The sequence below is a fragment of the Lepidothrix coronata genome, unplaced genomic scaffold (assembly GCF_001604755.1).
Source record: "Lepidothrix coronata isolate B3197 unplaced genomic scaffold, Lepidothrix_coronata-1.0 Scaffold98, whole genome shotgun sequence".
NCBI lineage: Eukaryota > Metazoa > Chordata > Aves > Passeriformes > Pipridae > Lepidothrix > Lepidothrix coronata.
The window spans coordinates 970,802-987,740 of NW_016690278.1; the positions used below are offsets into that span (position 1 = coordinate 970,802).

The following is a 16,939-nucleotide window of genomic DNA, read 5'->3' on the forward strand; positions in this document are numbered from 1 at the left end:
CCTGCTTCCTGCAGCAGTCTCCAAGCACTACAGCAAGCTTCTACAAACTGCCCCCTCTGCAGCGATGCAGAGCCAGCTACCTTGTCAGCTTTTGGTGTTGAGTCTGCAGCAACAGAAGAATCAATTCTGCCTAGAGAGGTATTTCTGCAAGCCAGCACAACCCAGTCACCAGTCCGTGCAGCTGCACACTGCTCATGCAAAGCCTCATGGTTCAGTTGGCCAGCAGTGACTCCCACAGCACAGTGTGCTCCTGATCCTGGTGACTGTGCAAACCATGCCATTGCAAGTAGTGAGGTGGGAAACAGCTTGTGCCGTCTCATCCTCCACGTCCTCAGGGCTGAAAGGTCTCACTGAAAGCAGGAAAGATGCTAAGTAGGTTTGTTATTTGCTAGAGATCAGTTACAGATCAGTGTAAACAGCTGATCTCCCACTGAATTCACTTCTTTATTGTACAATTTATTAGAGGATTATTCAGACAGCTCAGCTGGATCTTACTAGCACATCAATATTTATTCTTCCCTTTAGCAAGAAATGGAACTACAAAGCATGATTTTCTTATTAAACTCTCCTTCTGGGAAGGCAGCACCTTGCTAATGCCACAGAAACCCTCTCTCTCCTCCATGTAGGCTTATGGCCTCCTGCAGACCCACTCCTGGGCCCAACTCAGGAGCACAGCCCAGGAAACACAGGCACCATGGTGTCCATGTGTCACCAAGGAGGCACATCTGCCCAAGCCAGGCTTCCCACTGCACAGGCTGGTCTCTGCTGCGGAAAGCCGAGCTGTAGCTAAAAAGCTAAGTGGAGACACGACTGCAGTTATATTTGATGCCAAGAGAGGCACTTCAGATTTCCAAAAATGCCATAGAGAGAAAAATAGATAAATCACTACTGTTTCAGATCACTCCAGCACTGAAGTTGCAGAGATCAATAAGCAGATAATTCTGAGAAAGCCACATATCTGAAAACAAGGCTCTGCCTCAGCACATATTTGCCTAGAGTGCCAGACTGCTTTCTTGTTCATGCTCATTGCTCCAAAAATAAATTGCTTCAGCATCTATAACTGGATGTGTAAAACAAGGGCAAACATTATCTCAGACACAGACACATCAGAAAATAGGAAATACATGGAGCCTGCAGGGTCTGTACTAAAGGTACAAAACCTTAGATTTTTTAGAAGCTATCCAAGTTATTCCAAGTATTGACCTCTCATTGCAGAGTCTTTGGTATTGTAGGCTGTTTGAAGGACTTAATTCCTTGTAACTCTTGGCAATTCCTCAGAGGAAAGTGGGTGTTTGTTTGCCACAAACACTGGCACAATAGAATTTCTGAAATTTCAGATCTTAAGAGGCCTTAGACTTGCCTTTTCTTACCTAGAAATTGTAACCTTGTAGCTCAGCCATACTCTCATAACAGACCTTGAGCTTCGTAACATTGTTTTATCAGACCTCAGGTTGTGTCAGGCCTTGAATCTATCTTGGCTTGATTTAGCCATCTCTGCAAAAACTGTTAAGATGCATCACCTGCAATTTGCCTTAGGATTAGACATGCTGCCTAGCTTGTCTCAGCTACAACAGCAAAATTGTCTAATGGCCAGTGCCTGCCCTTTTCCTGTGGTTTTGAGCTTTGTTTTTGAGCTGTTGCCTAAGTCTTTTAGAGTAACTTTTGTTCAGCCTGTGCAATTATATGGTTCTTCCTTCCTAAGAAATCATGTCTTATACAAAGAAACAGCAAACCTGAATAATTGTGGTTTAATTAACCCTGGGGACCCGCAGGAGGCAAGATAATATAATCTACTAGTATGTGTGAGGTTGAAACATACAATCATCCTAAATATACTCAAGAATGAGAGGAAAAATATTAACCTATATCAACAGAGCATTTTCCTGGAAATCGGGTTTGCATGACAATGAACAATGCACAGGAGGGGCTAAGGCAAGATATTGATGAAGTAACTAGTGCTAGAAGCAAAGCCTTGAGCTTTTTAGGATAAACTTTTTACTCTTTTGTTATGTTGGAGGAGCCAACTCAGATGCAAACCTGTGCCCACAGAGGAAGCCAGGACATGTCCAGGTCCTTGGGCTCCAAGAAAACTCCTGCTACTTGCCCTGTCGTTACATGCCCTTGAAAAAGGTCCCTTTCCCTCCTTTCTGTAAGCTCCCTTTATGTACTACAAGGCTGCAGTGAGGTCACCTTGGAGCCTTCTCTTCTCCAGGCTGAACAGCCCCAGGTCCCTTGGCTGGAGAGGTGCTCCAGCCCTCTGTTCAGCTTTGTGGCCTCCTTGGAACTCCAGTATGTCTACAGCCTTATGCTGGGGGCTTCAGAGATGGAAGTAGAGAGGGAAAATTAGTAAAATTCAAGCCATTTCTGAAAGGAGGGAAGGAAAAAACCACTTGGTTTTCTTCACCTTGAACTCCAGTGACTTCCTGGGACAAAATGCAGGGGAGAGTCTGGCAGGAGGACACAGGTGGATGTGTGCCCTCTCCTGTGCATTGTGCAGGTGGGGATCGTTGAAACTGATGCAGCCTTTGTCCTGTTAAGGGATACAAAGCTACTCCAGCTTCTGCAGATCTGGAGCTTAATTTCAGAGTTCTGGATAAATGCACGGTCTTCTGACATCTCCTTCCTTGTTTGCTTCCACAGAACTGCAAATACTTGTGCCAGGAGAAGTGTCTTTGGGAAATGCACTTGCATTTCAGACTATCTGTGGGAAAGGATACAAAGTATTAAATGTCATCATGGGTCACAGCAATAGATCTTCCAGTCTATGCTAAAGATCTGCTGAAAGATTCAGCAAATTCTGATCTTCCAGCATTTGGAGTCATCTTCTAATACTATTTGCATAGCACTGAAATTAAAGAACTGCATTTATGATTTCTCGGTTGAAGCAGACACATCACACTTGACAGCAACAGAATTAAAAGTTGAAGCTCATTTGATTTTATTTACCTATACAAAATGCTTGATCATATTAAAGATGCAGTTTCCATCCAGGTAGAATTCTAACTTTGCTTTTAAGGTCTTGCTTATCTCCTTGTGAATTGCTGTCATTTAGACTGAATTTTGTGTCTTCCTGCATGAGGGTAAATAAATGCCCAACAATTTTTCTTTGAAGCTGCTGGCATCTTTTTTTTTCAGACGGGGAACTTCCCAGGACAGAACTTGATTCATCACCTGAGTTTAAGTATTTAACACGCTGATCAGATGCATTTTGTGGCACTCATGCTGGGGCACAGGAACACTGGTGAGAGATCAGTCTTTTCTATGGGAGCACTTGTTAAGGATGAGACTAGTGCTGGACAGTGCAGGCAGGCACCCTTTGGAGCCACCCAGGAACCTCACACCCAGTCACCTCAACAGCCTCAGCAGGGGTGAAGCAACCTGGGCTTAACAGCCAGTACAGCCTCAGTTCCTGGGAGCAAGTATTAGGACAGTACAGCAGTTTGCACTGCCAGGAAGCTTTGCATGCCTAGTCTGTTCTCTCTCCTCCCACTGCAGATGTCTGTGCCTGAATACCTGCACTCTAAATACTTGTATGTCTGTACTGAAGTCACACCTACTCACCACAGGCTGGGCACACGCAATGCACAGCCCTGGGATGTACCCACTTAGCCCTTTAGTCTCCTCTGCTACTTTCAGTCATGTGTCCCCATCTGTCTGTATCCACCCCTCACCCCAAGTTCAGGGAGTCCTGTGCTGCGTCTCCTCTTCCTCATTCTCCAGCTCTAAGAAGACAGCAGAGACAGAACCTGAAGGGCTAAAGCAGTGCCCTTGCTGGAAACCGCAGCAGCTGCACAACACAGTCCCCAGCAGAGCTTTGGGAGAGGAGCTGGGTGTCTCCGCTGCTCTTCCAGCTCCAGAGAGCTGCTAGCTCTGCCTCAGGCATTGTCAGCCTGTGAATTCAGACATTCAAAGGCAGCCCTTTTCTGCAGCATTCACACACAAACCGCACAAAACTATTCAAAATGGTTAGTGGTTAAATAACCCTGTGTGGTGCCGGTGTGAAATGGCGATGAATACGTCATTCTGCCAGCAGATGGCAATCAAACCAAGGAAATAGGATTATTGATGATAAATAATTCCATGTGCAGCCAGGTGCATTTTATTCAAGGGAGCAATGCAGCTGCCACCCACTATGAGGGTGTACATGGCAGAAGGGTGGTGGTCCAAGAAGAGGCCAAGAAGAGCTGCTTGCATTAGGAAAAGCAGAGCAGAGAATGGAGTACCTTCTCTCTCTTCCCCTTGGATGAGTTCCTAGGAAGATTTTATAAGAAACCCTCAACCACCCTTTTTTACATCTGGAGATGGTGAACAATTGCAGTTCAGCTCTCTATGAGGGTACATGTTCCTCATGGTTTCCCACACACAGGAGAAGAAATACAGAGGTCTGACAGAGGCTCATGCCTTACACAGGTAGGGAAGAAGCTGCAGCAGGTGGGCACAGAAGAAGACGAGGAGTTTCCAGGTCTAATAGGTGTTAGGCTCATGCTGGTAGGTGAAGCAGAAAAGCCTGGTAGAAGAAGGAAAAGGGTGGGCAGCTTCCACAGTGAAGATAGTTGTGTGAAAAAGATATTGGTAATCAAACCCTGCATTCATCCCTGGTTTCAGGCTGAGTCAGTAAGGGCACAAGAGGCAAATTTAGCCACAGTATACAAAAACATCTTGGTGAAATTACATAGAACATGCACCAGGTTCAACAGCCTTAATTCAAGCAATTGAAACACCTGGGAGTCCAGTTCTTGTGGTTCACACATCCTAGAATAGACCTGGCACCCTTTTTTGCCATTAAGGCATCCTAAGGTAGGATGTGGACAGAGCAGATGGGCAGCAGGAAAGGAGGACCTATGAGACATAACAGTGACTAAGTTTTGCAGGTCCTGCTTTGATGAAGGTCAGTTTCCACACGAAGTCTGGTGAATTCATTGCTTTAGAAACTCCAGAAACCCGGAGAAAGATGATATCTTGGAACCAGTGACAAGAGGGAAGTCTTTGGGTAGAACACATCATTAATAGCTGCTAGGAAGGCTGTCAACATCAGCATTTTTGAGCTTCTTAGGGAAACTGACAGGACCCAGCTAGCAGGGATCAGGACAGGAGCAGACCCAGTGGGAGCACCAAATTCAAAACACTAAGCTAGGTAGTGAAGCACTCTGTGCTTCATAGCTCATGACATCCCTGCAATGTTAAACCTTTGAAGAGGCTTGGAATTTAAATGAGCTTCCTGAGCAAGCTGGATGAGCTGTCTCTTCAGGTTTTGTCTTGCACATTAGAAGTGTGCTGAACACACTGCACACTGTTTGGCAAGGAGGCAGTGCACTGACCATCCCATCTCCTGTAGAGTACTTCTGCTGTCTTCCAGCTCACCAGAACTGTGCACAAGGAAGCAAGCAGTGCAGTTCACCGACAGATAATGGCCATTAGTAAGCGAGGCCTTACCAAACGTGAGCCCCTAAACACCCCTACAAAGATAACTGCTTAATTTTTGGGTCTCCCAGCAGCATTATACACCAGAGAACATCACAGCCATTATTTCCTGTGTGCCCAGACCTTTGATTAGGAGCTGAAGCCATTCCAGGAGAACAGCCAGCAGTTTCAGAGATTATAAGAGATGAAGTCTCTTACAAGTTCAAAGGGATCCTTCCAGTTCAAGTCTTCACGTACCTACAATGCTCCGTTTGCCCTTCTTCAGCGGTTTTTGCTCAAAAATCTGCCAGAAGTCCTGCTCTCACCCTCATAACAGAGGCAGTGCTACGTCAAGGCAAATTATATTCTCTTCAGCTCTCCCGCATCCAGATCAGGCGTCTACAAGTACAGACTTGGAAAGCTTTGACTGCTACAGGCTGCTCTGTGCCCCACAGTACTCACAGTGTTTCTGCTGCCTTTTTTTAATCTCCCATTGGCTCTTGCTGTTTTGTTTGTTCTGCTTGATACTGAATTTACGGCCATGCTATTTCTTTGTAACACTTTCTGCCTGGTGTAATTACATACTGATGTCTGCCAGCTTGACTCTTCAGGGTTTCTATCTGCAGTGGAGCGTTGTCCCAACTCAAGTCTTTCCAAATACACGTCAGAGTAGCTGGAGGCCTTGTATATGGCAAAGAAAGATGCGCTTGACTAATGTTATCCTTCTTTGCTGCAGCGGTGAAGGACTGGAAGTAGGTATCAATGCATGTTTCAGCATCTTTGCACGTTAGGAGTAAATTGACTCACAGCAAAAGTGGCAGCATGTTCTGTACAGGATATAAGGAGAAGGATTATTCAGTGAGGTGCTGAAAGACCTGTCTTAAGTTCATGTAAACTCAACAGACTATTCAAAGTAGTAGGCAAAGTATGAAAAACATTAATCAATGGCAATGGCTTTTCCCTAACAGTGTTTGCTTTGCTTGCTAATACTTCTCTTTCCTGACCCATGCACATTCCACCCATCCTTCTTTGGTCACATCTGTCCACTCTCCTATATCCTCTCTCTTTTCCACACTTCTCCTTGGGGAACCCCTGTGGTAATCCTATACTTTTGTGCTTTTAACTTTTAAAGAAACTTTCTCAGTGTCACTAAGTGGCTTGTTCCCAACTATGAGAGATTCTGCTTGTCCATCCTAGTTTGAGAGCAGGGAGCCAAAAGATGCTTCTGAGCACATTGCTAGTATTCTTCCAGCAGCAACTCACCCTTTGCCATCCAGCATTCCCCCAGATTTCTGAGATCTGCAGTCCTTCATCACCATATCTCACTCCCCCATCATCTCTACAGGCTGCTCATTCCTCCCTCCTGCCTCAGGCTTGTCCTCTTGCTCCCCTTCCCTTTGATCACTGCCAAACACGTAGGCAAGAGCTTCCCCTGGGCAGCAGAACAGCACCACATCAGGTCCTGCGCAAGAACCCCAAAACCCAGCACAGGCAGTCTGGAAAACTGAGCTGCCAAATCCCAGAGAACACTGCAGGGACACCCCTCCAACAGAAGAGACACTTCTGAAGAGCCACTTGGTTCCCAACAGGTTCAGCCACCTTGAACACACTAATGAGAACCATTTCTCTAATATATGCATATTGTTCTGAAAGGGGCAGTGGAAATGCTTTTGGTGTTCTCTCTTGCTAAAGAAGGAAACATACAAAGTCATTTTGCTTGTTTTAATTGATCACTGGTTAGGTTGTAATACATTTCGAAGCAAAATATTCTGTTCAAGGACATTGTAACCAAACATTAAATCTACTTTTAAACAAGGCTTAATTTGACTATATTACCTTTATATACATACAGGTATAATTTTCATTTCACTAGTAGCAAAATTACACAATACAATTGCATTTCATGAAAGATAGCAAAAGAAAAAGGACTGGAGTGTCTGTTCTGTCCTTCCACACACCCCAAACCAGAAAAAAACCACAAGTATAGAAAGTACAATCACAACCACAGATAAATACAATAAGGATCTCAGAGCAAGCTAAGACCTTATCAGAGAAGACAATCACTTCTAGAAATCTACGTTGCAAATATACAGTACATTCCACTGAAGAGTTTTGGGAGTTCTCACGATGCCTCTTAATCCCCTTTTGGTAATAAAAGCTTCTATGACAACATGTATCCTTCATAAAAAATAACTGAATCTGTGTTTTTGGAGCGTATGTTGGAAGCTTAATGAAGTCTAAACTGCAGCCCACAGCAAGCTCACCCAAACAGAGAGCGAGCAAGCAAGCATTGCAAGATTGATCAAGGGCAGAAGCACAGCTCAGCTCCCTGTCACTGGGCAACTGGTAGCTTGAACTGCTCTGCACCAGGGACAGACTTGAAGGGTGGGAAATGATACATTCCTTTTACAGCTTCGCAGGTCAATCGCCTGGAAGTTCCTGACAGAAAATGTCAAATGACTCATACAAGGTTAATTTGAACTTCTTTACAGAGCAGATGTTACATTGCAATTGTTAAGACAATTAAGGACACAGCTAAGGGGCAACAAAGTTCCCACATTTATCCCATCCCTGAAAGGATCCTGTGAACAGCAGAGAATGCAGTGGCCAACTACTATGCAAACACACAGGCACTGCTGGGGAAACTGGCCTGGCCTTGGGAGGTGGGATGGTGCATGTAACCCAGCAGTCCCAGAGGGCAGATGAGATGTCAGCTGCACTCAAACTCTGCTTTGGTTTGTGCAGAATACTCTTCTTGTGCAATGCAAGCTTTGAGATGTAGCCTGCATTCAGAAAGGAACTATTGCTCTGTGCTTGGCAAGACATTGGAGGAACTCTCTCGAATTATCAAGAAAATGGAGGTAAACAAGGCATTTTTTTTGAGCACTAGTTACCCTCACAAGTGCAACACCAAGGACCTTGCCATTGTTCCAAGGAAAGGTACTCCATCAGCACTGTTGTAGGTTTTCCATTCTGTTTTTGCTGAAGGAAACTACCACTGATCAGCAAAATATCTGAACTTGACCCAGCTAAGTGCAGAGGACCTTTTCCTTCCAGGCTTTATGACTAACTAACCACTGACACTCTTCACTGCTCTTAAGGAACTCTGACAGCACTAGGAAACACCAAACAGCCATGCCAAGGTTGAAGACACCAAATGACTTCCTCCAACATGGTCAAAATACATCACTCACCTCCATTAGGCAGGTTCCAGTCACGCACACTCTTAACACCAATTTTTCTTCACAGATCTCTATTTTAAAAAGTTATCCCTGACTCTCCAGATCTAACAGCAATGTAACGAGCAATTTAGTTAAAAAAAGAACTAGTGGAAACCTGCCCTATCATTTTAGAAACGCTGCTTTATACAAACTTCTGAGAAAAAAAAAAAAAAGGAAAGCCAGACTTGCTACTGCCACAGTCAGTCAGCAGCACTCTAAAACGGCTGGAAAAGCAGGCTACAAACCAGGTTTTCTCTACTAATCTAGATCTGTCTTTAGCAGAGGTAGGTAGGAGTAGGTCAATGAAGAGAGAATTAGAAAACAGTATTTCAGATGTAGTTTAGAGCCTGGGTGTTCTTCTCTACTCTTCCTTTAATCTCTGTTGCTTTGTTTTTCTTTGTTGTTGCAATAACCATGTCAACCTACTCATTTTTTAAAAACTGGACCCTGGTAGGCTGCAACAGATGAATGGCATTAGTCAGTGGCTGCTACCAGAGAGAGGAGTGACCAGCGTGGGTGAGAAGGCACCACAATTTGCTGGAAGAGACAAGGAGGTTTCTTCACCGCAGAACTTCAAGCACCGCGTGCGAAGCCCGGCAGGCTCAGGTATTAACCCACCGGCACAACTCAGTCACCTCAGTCTCAAACTTTGCTGTTGGCAGATGCAGATATAAAAATTTCAGCTTTCAGGGCACGGCTTCAACACTTCAGAACTCAACTGCGCAATGAATAATAAGCATGAATTGAAAATACACATTTTAAGCAAAGAGAGAATCCAGCCAAGTCTCTGATGAACCATTTTTTTCTGTAGCCTGTTCTAAAAGCCTTTCAGCTTGTGGACACAGTGAAATGTGTGTGTAATCATTTCAGTGCAGTCCTATTCCAAACAGCAGACAGACAATAAACAATAAAGTACAGAGTATGCAAAAGATTGAAAAGCTCTTATTCCCAGATTTTCTGCCATTTTTTATTACTGTTTTAAGATTAATTCAAACAGAACTGCTAGGCTTTTCTTCCAAATGACCCTCTCCTTTAAAAGCAACATTAAGACTTAATATATGTTTATACGAAATGTACTCTGATTTCCCTTTTCCAGGTTCCTGTAACTAAAAAATTCAATATATAAGCCTAACGCTAAGAAACACCTTTAGTGGTCCTCATGCTCTTTGTTCCACAGAAAACAAAACTTCAGTTTATTATGTTCATAGTCATCATTTGAATTTTTATTTTTTTCTTTTTAATTTTCAACTTATAGTTTGCTTACAGAGCCTTACTGAAATCCCCATTTTTTGCATTCTTGTATGCAACACAGCTAAATGACAGTCCCTTAAAAGAGAGAAAAAAACCCAAACCTATCTGAAATAGTTTCAATATCAGGATTCAAAGGCTTATCAAACTGAGCATCTCCCAGAATCTTAGCAGCAAAATTCAACTACACAGAAAGGAGCAGGACAGAGCAAATCAGCCCGTTCCCCCACTGAGAACCAGAGATGAGTAAGCCATCTCTGTTGAGTTGAGCTCAGTAAGTTAAGCTGCTCTGTCAACCCAACTGAAATTTTGGTAATTATCAAACAGCTCTTGCAAGAACCAAAGTTCATGATTTTCCATCATCTTAAAAAGAGAGGATCAATTTCAAGAGATCTTCAGTTCTAGATAAGACCATTGCATTCATGCTTCCCTGCTCGCTTAAAATCACATCTAAGGTTCTTCTCTGAGGAAAATTTTGCAAGCAAGAGTAGAGAAATAAAAGCAGATTAATATAGACATCATCCAGAAAAGGTATTTTCCTCCCAGTTCTCAGGTTTTAACTTTTTAAACACCTATTTCAAGAAAAGAGCAATTAAAAATGTGTGCCTCAAAATTAAGCCTCCTGTATGTGCAAACATGGGGTTTTTTTAAGTCCTTCCTTACTCAAAGCAGCTCCCTCAAAAATGCTTTCTCTCTCAACTGTATTTAGGACTGCAGTCAAAGTCATTATATATTTGTATATGTCTTTTTAAACCTATTATTAGATAGCATTTGTCCTAGAACTGTAAAGAGCCGTGCAGGTCTCCCACAAACCTATCCTACCACCAGAAGCCTTTAATTTCCATGGATGCAAAACACATACACAAAGAGCTAATGAATTGTCCCAAGGAAAAAAGATTAACTCTTACTTTAAATCAGACAGCAAGTTATATACTTTTATGAAGAAATCTACTGAGACTTAAGACTGCTTCAAAGCAGGAACTGAAATACAACTGCAGCTATGAATAATATACAAACTTTTTGATCCATAACTAATCCTAGCTTCATCTTTAAAAAAAATTTAAAAAAAAATCACAGCAGCTGAATATATATGCAAATATACACAAACCCCTTGACCAGAGGTTAATAAGTAACTGTGTTGGATCAGAGCTTAGAGACCATAAATTGCAACCTGTGTTCACACATCTCTAACCCATCAGCTCTTGGGCTGGTGTGGAAGTGGAAAATCTCATCCCACACACTGTCTAGGTGACATTAGAATCTCGTGTTTTCTGTTCAGATATTACTCAGCAGAACAGTTACCTCTGATAACGATACAGCCTCCCTCTCATATAAAAAGGCAAGATGGTCAAAATATCCCCTTGAATGCCCAACTGTACTGAATCAAGAGACTGCTGCCAAGGATTTAATGCTCCAACGCTAATTTTCAATATTTTCAAACTTGGTATGAAAAATGCATTTTTTATTATGCGGAGTATAACAGTCATTGGTCATTTGCATTCATCCACCCCAGCACTAGTGCAGAAGTGCCTTCTGAATAGGGATGAGAAAACAGGGCAAGTTTTGTTACCAAGCTGTGTTTCTACTCATCTTGCACTAGGCAGTGCATGGAAGCTAGGTGAGCAGAAATGCAACAAATATACCCCATGTTTTCACATACACGGATGCCATGCCTATCTCAAAAATACAGAAGTTCAGACATGCAGCAAAACGTGTTAAAGCACTTTAAATGCTCTCCAGATGACAATGAGTAATGTAATACTCACTCAGACAACTCAAAGCACAGTAAAACATTTGTGCTTACACTTCAAGTTTCAGAATAAAATTATTTCTATCAGAGTATCTGAAGTGCAACGAAAGGAACGTTCCACTGAAATCAGAAGCAAGAGACACCATTTAAAGAACCAGGAAAATACGCACAGGTCAGATTACCACCTTATAATAAATAATAAAACAGCAGGAACATGCAGACCTTAAAGTCAAAATTTGTTTCTAGATTCATGATATGTAAAAAAAAAAAAAAAAGTAAAAATCGAGAACAACCCTGTCTGATTTCCCCACATCTGAGGTCTTTTTGGCTAAACAACTGTTACTTTGTTGTAAGGAACACAGGTATTGCCAGAAAACATTATTTACAGAATGATTATCAGATTGATTACATAAAATAGAGATGAAAATATACACCCTTAGGTTTGAGATAAGCCAAGCAAATTCACTGCTGCTAACTACAGCACTTTGAAGAAGGCGACAGGCACCAAATATCAAAGTTGAATCACAAAACTACTTGAAGGAACAGACAAATTTGGGAAGGTAGAGGTACAGCAAAGATCAATGAAGTTGGAATGGTTTATAATTCATACTAATATACCAGAAATTATTTAGCTTCATTAAAACTCTATTTCTCATATATAAAACTGAAGAGAAATCTTTACTCCCAGACTGTGATTTCTACAGGTACTGAGCAGCTTTTTTCTTAGTGGATCTATGTAATGCTTTGTACTCTACATCTTACAAAATACATCCCCACGTTTAAGTGCATGACTAGAAACTGCGCTGAAATCATGGAAAAAGCGCTTCATAAATCATAGGCGCAATAAAGTCACAACAATGCTCAGCTCCAGTTTCTGGAAGCAGTTCTGTGAGAGGTGAAGTTTTTAGAAAAGGGACTTCGATCCCTGGTTTTCGAACTCTGACCACGCGTCGTTCAATTCCATGAAGATCATTTTGGCATACTGCTCATAAGGCTGCCCCGTGGCCTGAAGACAAACAGAACATATAATAAGCATAAAAATATTAGGAATTAGGTGACTTAGAAAAGATCTCACTCCTTTTATATTTGTCCTCTTATTCAACAACTTTAGACTGATTTGTGAACATAATTTTGCAGACACGTAACTCTCTCCAACCTTATCCAAAGCTTGCCACAAGTATTCTAAACAAAACCAAGTCCTTGGATTCCTTAAATTATCTTCAAGCTTACAGTGCAATTCATAAATAACTGAAACTTAGCTAAAAACAGTTTTCAAAGCTCTTTCCATAAAAAGTTTTAGTTATTATCACTTAACCGATCAAATAAGTAACTTTTGCATTTGCTTCCTGAGACAGCTTGCAGTAGTACACAAGGATAAAATCTGAGTACTTTTTAAGACAAATCCTTCTGGATGGGATATTTTGGAGTAAAATCTGTTGCTGATTGTCACTGATGTTAAGATTCATGCAATTCATGTAACATGAATTACATTGCACTTCCTGTGCGTTTCCTTCCACACTCAAAGACAGTATTGATCACGATTCCCTGCCTATTTCACAGCAGCCCTGACTCTGGGCCAACACAACCCAACCCTCGTGGTTCATAGAGATCCAGTCCCAAAATAGGAATTATTTTACCAGGTTCTTTCCAACACAAAAGGGAAGCTTCAAAGCCCTTTCCAGTATCCTTCCCCTTCTCCTGCTGCTTAGCTCTTGCCAGCTGCAGTACTGTATTGACTCTTTTAGAGGGTGTTTTAATGGATAAGTGGCAGAAAAAAATAAATGAGAAAGAAGACTGTGCCCCAAAGAGAGCGGTGTTCTGACACTGATGCACTGAGGAGCCTCCAGAAAACACCAAAAAAACACCATAAGGGTGAAAGAAGCCACATAGCCAAAAATACTGAAGGACGGGGGGAGAAAAAACCCAAAGAGTGTGTTGTTTTTTTCTGTTATGGACACAAGACGACACAGAATTGAGACTACTGCTCACTGAACCACCAGTGACAGCAAGCCTGAAAATTCAAACCAAGTATATTCAATGCTTATCTTTGTATCTAAAATACAACTCAGAGCAATAGCTCAGAACAAGAAGGTACCTTCATACACTGGAAGACTAACAAACCATGGAATGCATTAAATATTTTAAAAAGACTACTGGAATATCACACTTATCACGTACTTTTCATCTGATCATTTGTTTACTAAAGTTTACTTTTTCTAGTAAAAATTGTTTAGTAAACAAGGTTCAGCAGGTTTTTCCTAATGGTTTTGCTATGGCAGCCTCTGAGTCTCCATTTATAGGTGCATAGTCCTAAAAGACCTGAAATATCAGCTCACTGAAATAAGGCAGATTCCACTAACCAGCACTAAACCTGCCTGCTGTCAGAATCCAGCATAACTGACTTTGGTGCTCAGTACATCTTTCATAGGATGTTTCATTCATTAATGCTTACCTGTTGAATTCTGTCCTGTGTCAGGACGACAAGAAAAATCCCAGACTACCTGAATGCAGCAGGACACCACATTCAGAAGACAACAGAAGCAAAGTGAAGAGCACCTAGAGTGCTGATCAAGAAGCAAGGCATTTTCCAGTGACTAGCACAGTGTGGTAAAAGCAGTTTGTATTCCTTCTAAAGTAAAGAAGATCAGAGGACCACACTCACCTTATCCGGATGAACTACAAGGACTGCTTTCCTGTAGTACTTCTTTACTTGTTCAGGAGTTACTAAATCTGCCATGCTGACTGGTTTCCACTTAGTTTCCCCTTCCCAAAGCACTGTATGAAGAGTGGATATTAATGCTCTGATATTTCTCTCCTTTCCTTCAATCCATTCAAGAATCTGGGAAAATCAGAATATATAGAACTGAATGCAGCACTGTAAGGATTCTCAGTCTATCTACAGGCATAATCCTCATTCTGTGCACAATTACAGTTTTAAGACTCAAGCACAGTTGTCTTACTGCACTCACTCCCCAAGTTCAACTGTTTTAGCCATCTGAAAGTGAAACTTTTCATCTACCACTCAGGAGTAGTTCATTGTTATTAGTTTACCGCAGAAATTCAGTCACTGCAAGAGATATTACTGAGATAGTTACATATTACAAACCTCTGTAAAAACAATGACAAGGGAACTGTCAGGAGTAATTAAAAGCATCTGTTACAATTAGATATTACATTCAAATTACATTAATCTTGTCCCCGTCAGGGCACAAGGTTAATTTACTAAAATTCTTACCTGATTTGTAAAAAAGCATAAGTGCACAAGCATTGTACAAAAGATCATGTATATTAATGGTCAATGTTTACTTAAGCAACTGGCAGAGAAGCACAAACTAAAGTGTTCTTTGAGATACCCCGACAAAGTTATTCTGATAACTGGCCATTTCCAACTTTAACAGCAACATTCAAGCCACTGATACAGTGACAGTGTTTTCATTGAATGCTTATGTAATATGACAATCTCTGCCATCTTTCGACAGTGAGTATGGTAAATAAAAATCTGTAATTATTTCCACTTGCAGTGATTTGTGTTAAAAGGTAACCACGCAAACTGTGCACTCCCTTTTCAGAGCACCCCTCCAAGGTTCTTCTACAAACTTTTCTAAAACACCATAAAGGCTACGAAACTTAAAGTATATTATTATGCAGTGTTATCAATGAGAAACACATTAAAAAAAAAAATCTGAACAGCTCATCAGGTAACACCTCCCAAATTAGTTATATAGCTTATTTCCAGAATTGCACCTCCTAGTAATTTCTTAGGACAGCAGCAGCATTGTCAACCAGTAAATGCAAGTATGTGGTCACCCTGAAGACAGCTATTCTCAACTGCCTGTTTTTTAAAGCATGGTTTTGTATTATCAGTTAAATCTATCTTTTCCCAGGAGACCTATGGGAACACTAGAGACAAAGAGTAGTTCTAGCTTGGAGAAATGGGAGTTTGACAAGAAAACTCGTTCTTTAATTCTCCAAGTTTAGTTGAAGGAAACAGAAATTTGCATTCCATCCATACATTTTTGTGCTATTATCACTGCTACTTCATTGCCAACTGACTCTTGTTCCTGCTAATTGTTCTAGAGTCACATGATTTAAATAAAGATAAAATTTTGTTCTATTTTATCCGAATGGGATAGAGTTAATTTTTTCCCTAGTAGCTGGTGCTGTGTTTTGGCTTTAGTATGATACTAATGCTGACAGCAGCAACTAGAACATTGGTGTGTTATGTGGTGCTTCCCCTGAGTCAGAGGCTTTTCAGTTTTCCATGTTCTGCTAGTGAGTACAAGAAGCTGGGAGGGAGCTCAGTCAGGACAGCTGACCTAAACGGGCCAGAGAGAGATTCCATATCACAGAACATCACGCCCAGTACACAGACTGGGGGGAGTCAACTGTGGGCTGTCCATTGCTGCCTGGGGACAGGCTCGGCACTGATCAGCAGGTGGTGAGGAATTGTACTGTGCATCACTAGTGTCTCTTGGGCTTTATTCTTCTCTCTCTCTTAAATTATTTTTGTTATTATTCCAACCCAGTCCAGTCTATTATTTTACTTTATCTCAGTTATTAAACCATTTTTATCTCAACATGCGGGTTTTAGCTTTTTAATCGATCCTCCTCCCTATCCCACCTCAGTGGGTAGAGGGCAAGTGGCTGCATTTAACCATCTGGGGTTAAACCCATGGCCATTAGTTTCTCTGTTAGTCATTGTATCCTTCTGCTAAGATCAGATTTTCACTTAAATCAAAATCACTGTTAAACAAACCTTGAGCTTCAAGGGGTCCATATCTTTAGACATTTCTTGTTTTCTCATCTCAGCAATAGTCTTTGGTCCCTTTTTATCAGATTTCGCTGAAAATCCTTGATTAGATAAAAGATCCTCGAAGTCATTTTCTGAAACTTTTGGCTTTTGACCTATGGAAGGAGAAGAACATTAAATAAAAAGTTACATAGGAGAATACGTTAATGGGGGAAATATATGGCACTCAGATACACACTCCTGGCACGTATCACTACCATGATAAACATTTTTCAGTGACTTGATAAATTCCACAAGACAAACAGAAGGACAAGAATAAAAGAGATCACTGACAAGCTTTCAGTCCAAGAGAACAGACAAGCTCACGTGCATCCATCTGACTGAACACTTGTATGTCCTCTTTTCTTAAAAATGGGAGTAGACTTGAGGGAGCACACATTTATCTGTTCATGGTTTTGGAAATGGTTCCATTTTTCCACTGTAAGTTAATTCTAATGGCTATGCAGCAGTTTTTCAACTGCTCTAGTTAGAAGTATGTAGTCAACATCTAAGTGTTGAAACTTATACAGT

General features: G+C 41.5%; 1 protein-coding gene across 3 annotated transcripts in view; it reads right to left on the bottom strand.

Moving 5' to 3' along the window:
- Positions 1-8,841: 8,841 nt before the first annotated feature.
- The window catches only part of GAK (cyclin G associated kinase), a 73,753-nt gene continuing 65,655 nt past the window's right edge, over positions 8,842-16,939 (bottom strand). For all 3 annotated transcript variants that reach the window (XM_017822480.1, XM_017822479.1, XM_017822481.1), the window contains exons 26-28: positions 16,376-16,524; positions 14,282-14,458; positions 8,842-12,625 (exon numbers count right to left, since the gene is read on the bottom strand). In XM_017822480.1, the coding sequence (XP_017677969.1) occupies positions 12,524-12,625; positions 14,282-14,458; positions 16,376-16,524 (428 nt within the window). In that variant the 3' untranslated portion in view covers positions 8,842-12,523. The remainder of the gene's footprint in view (positions 12,626-14,281; positions 14,459-16,375; positions 16,525-16,939) is intronic.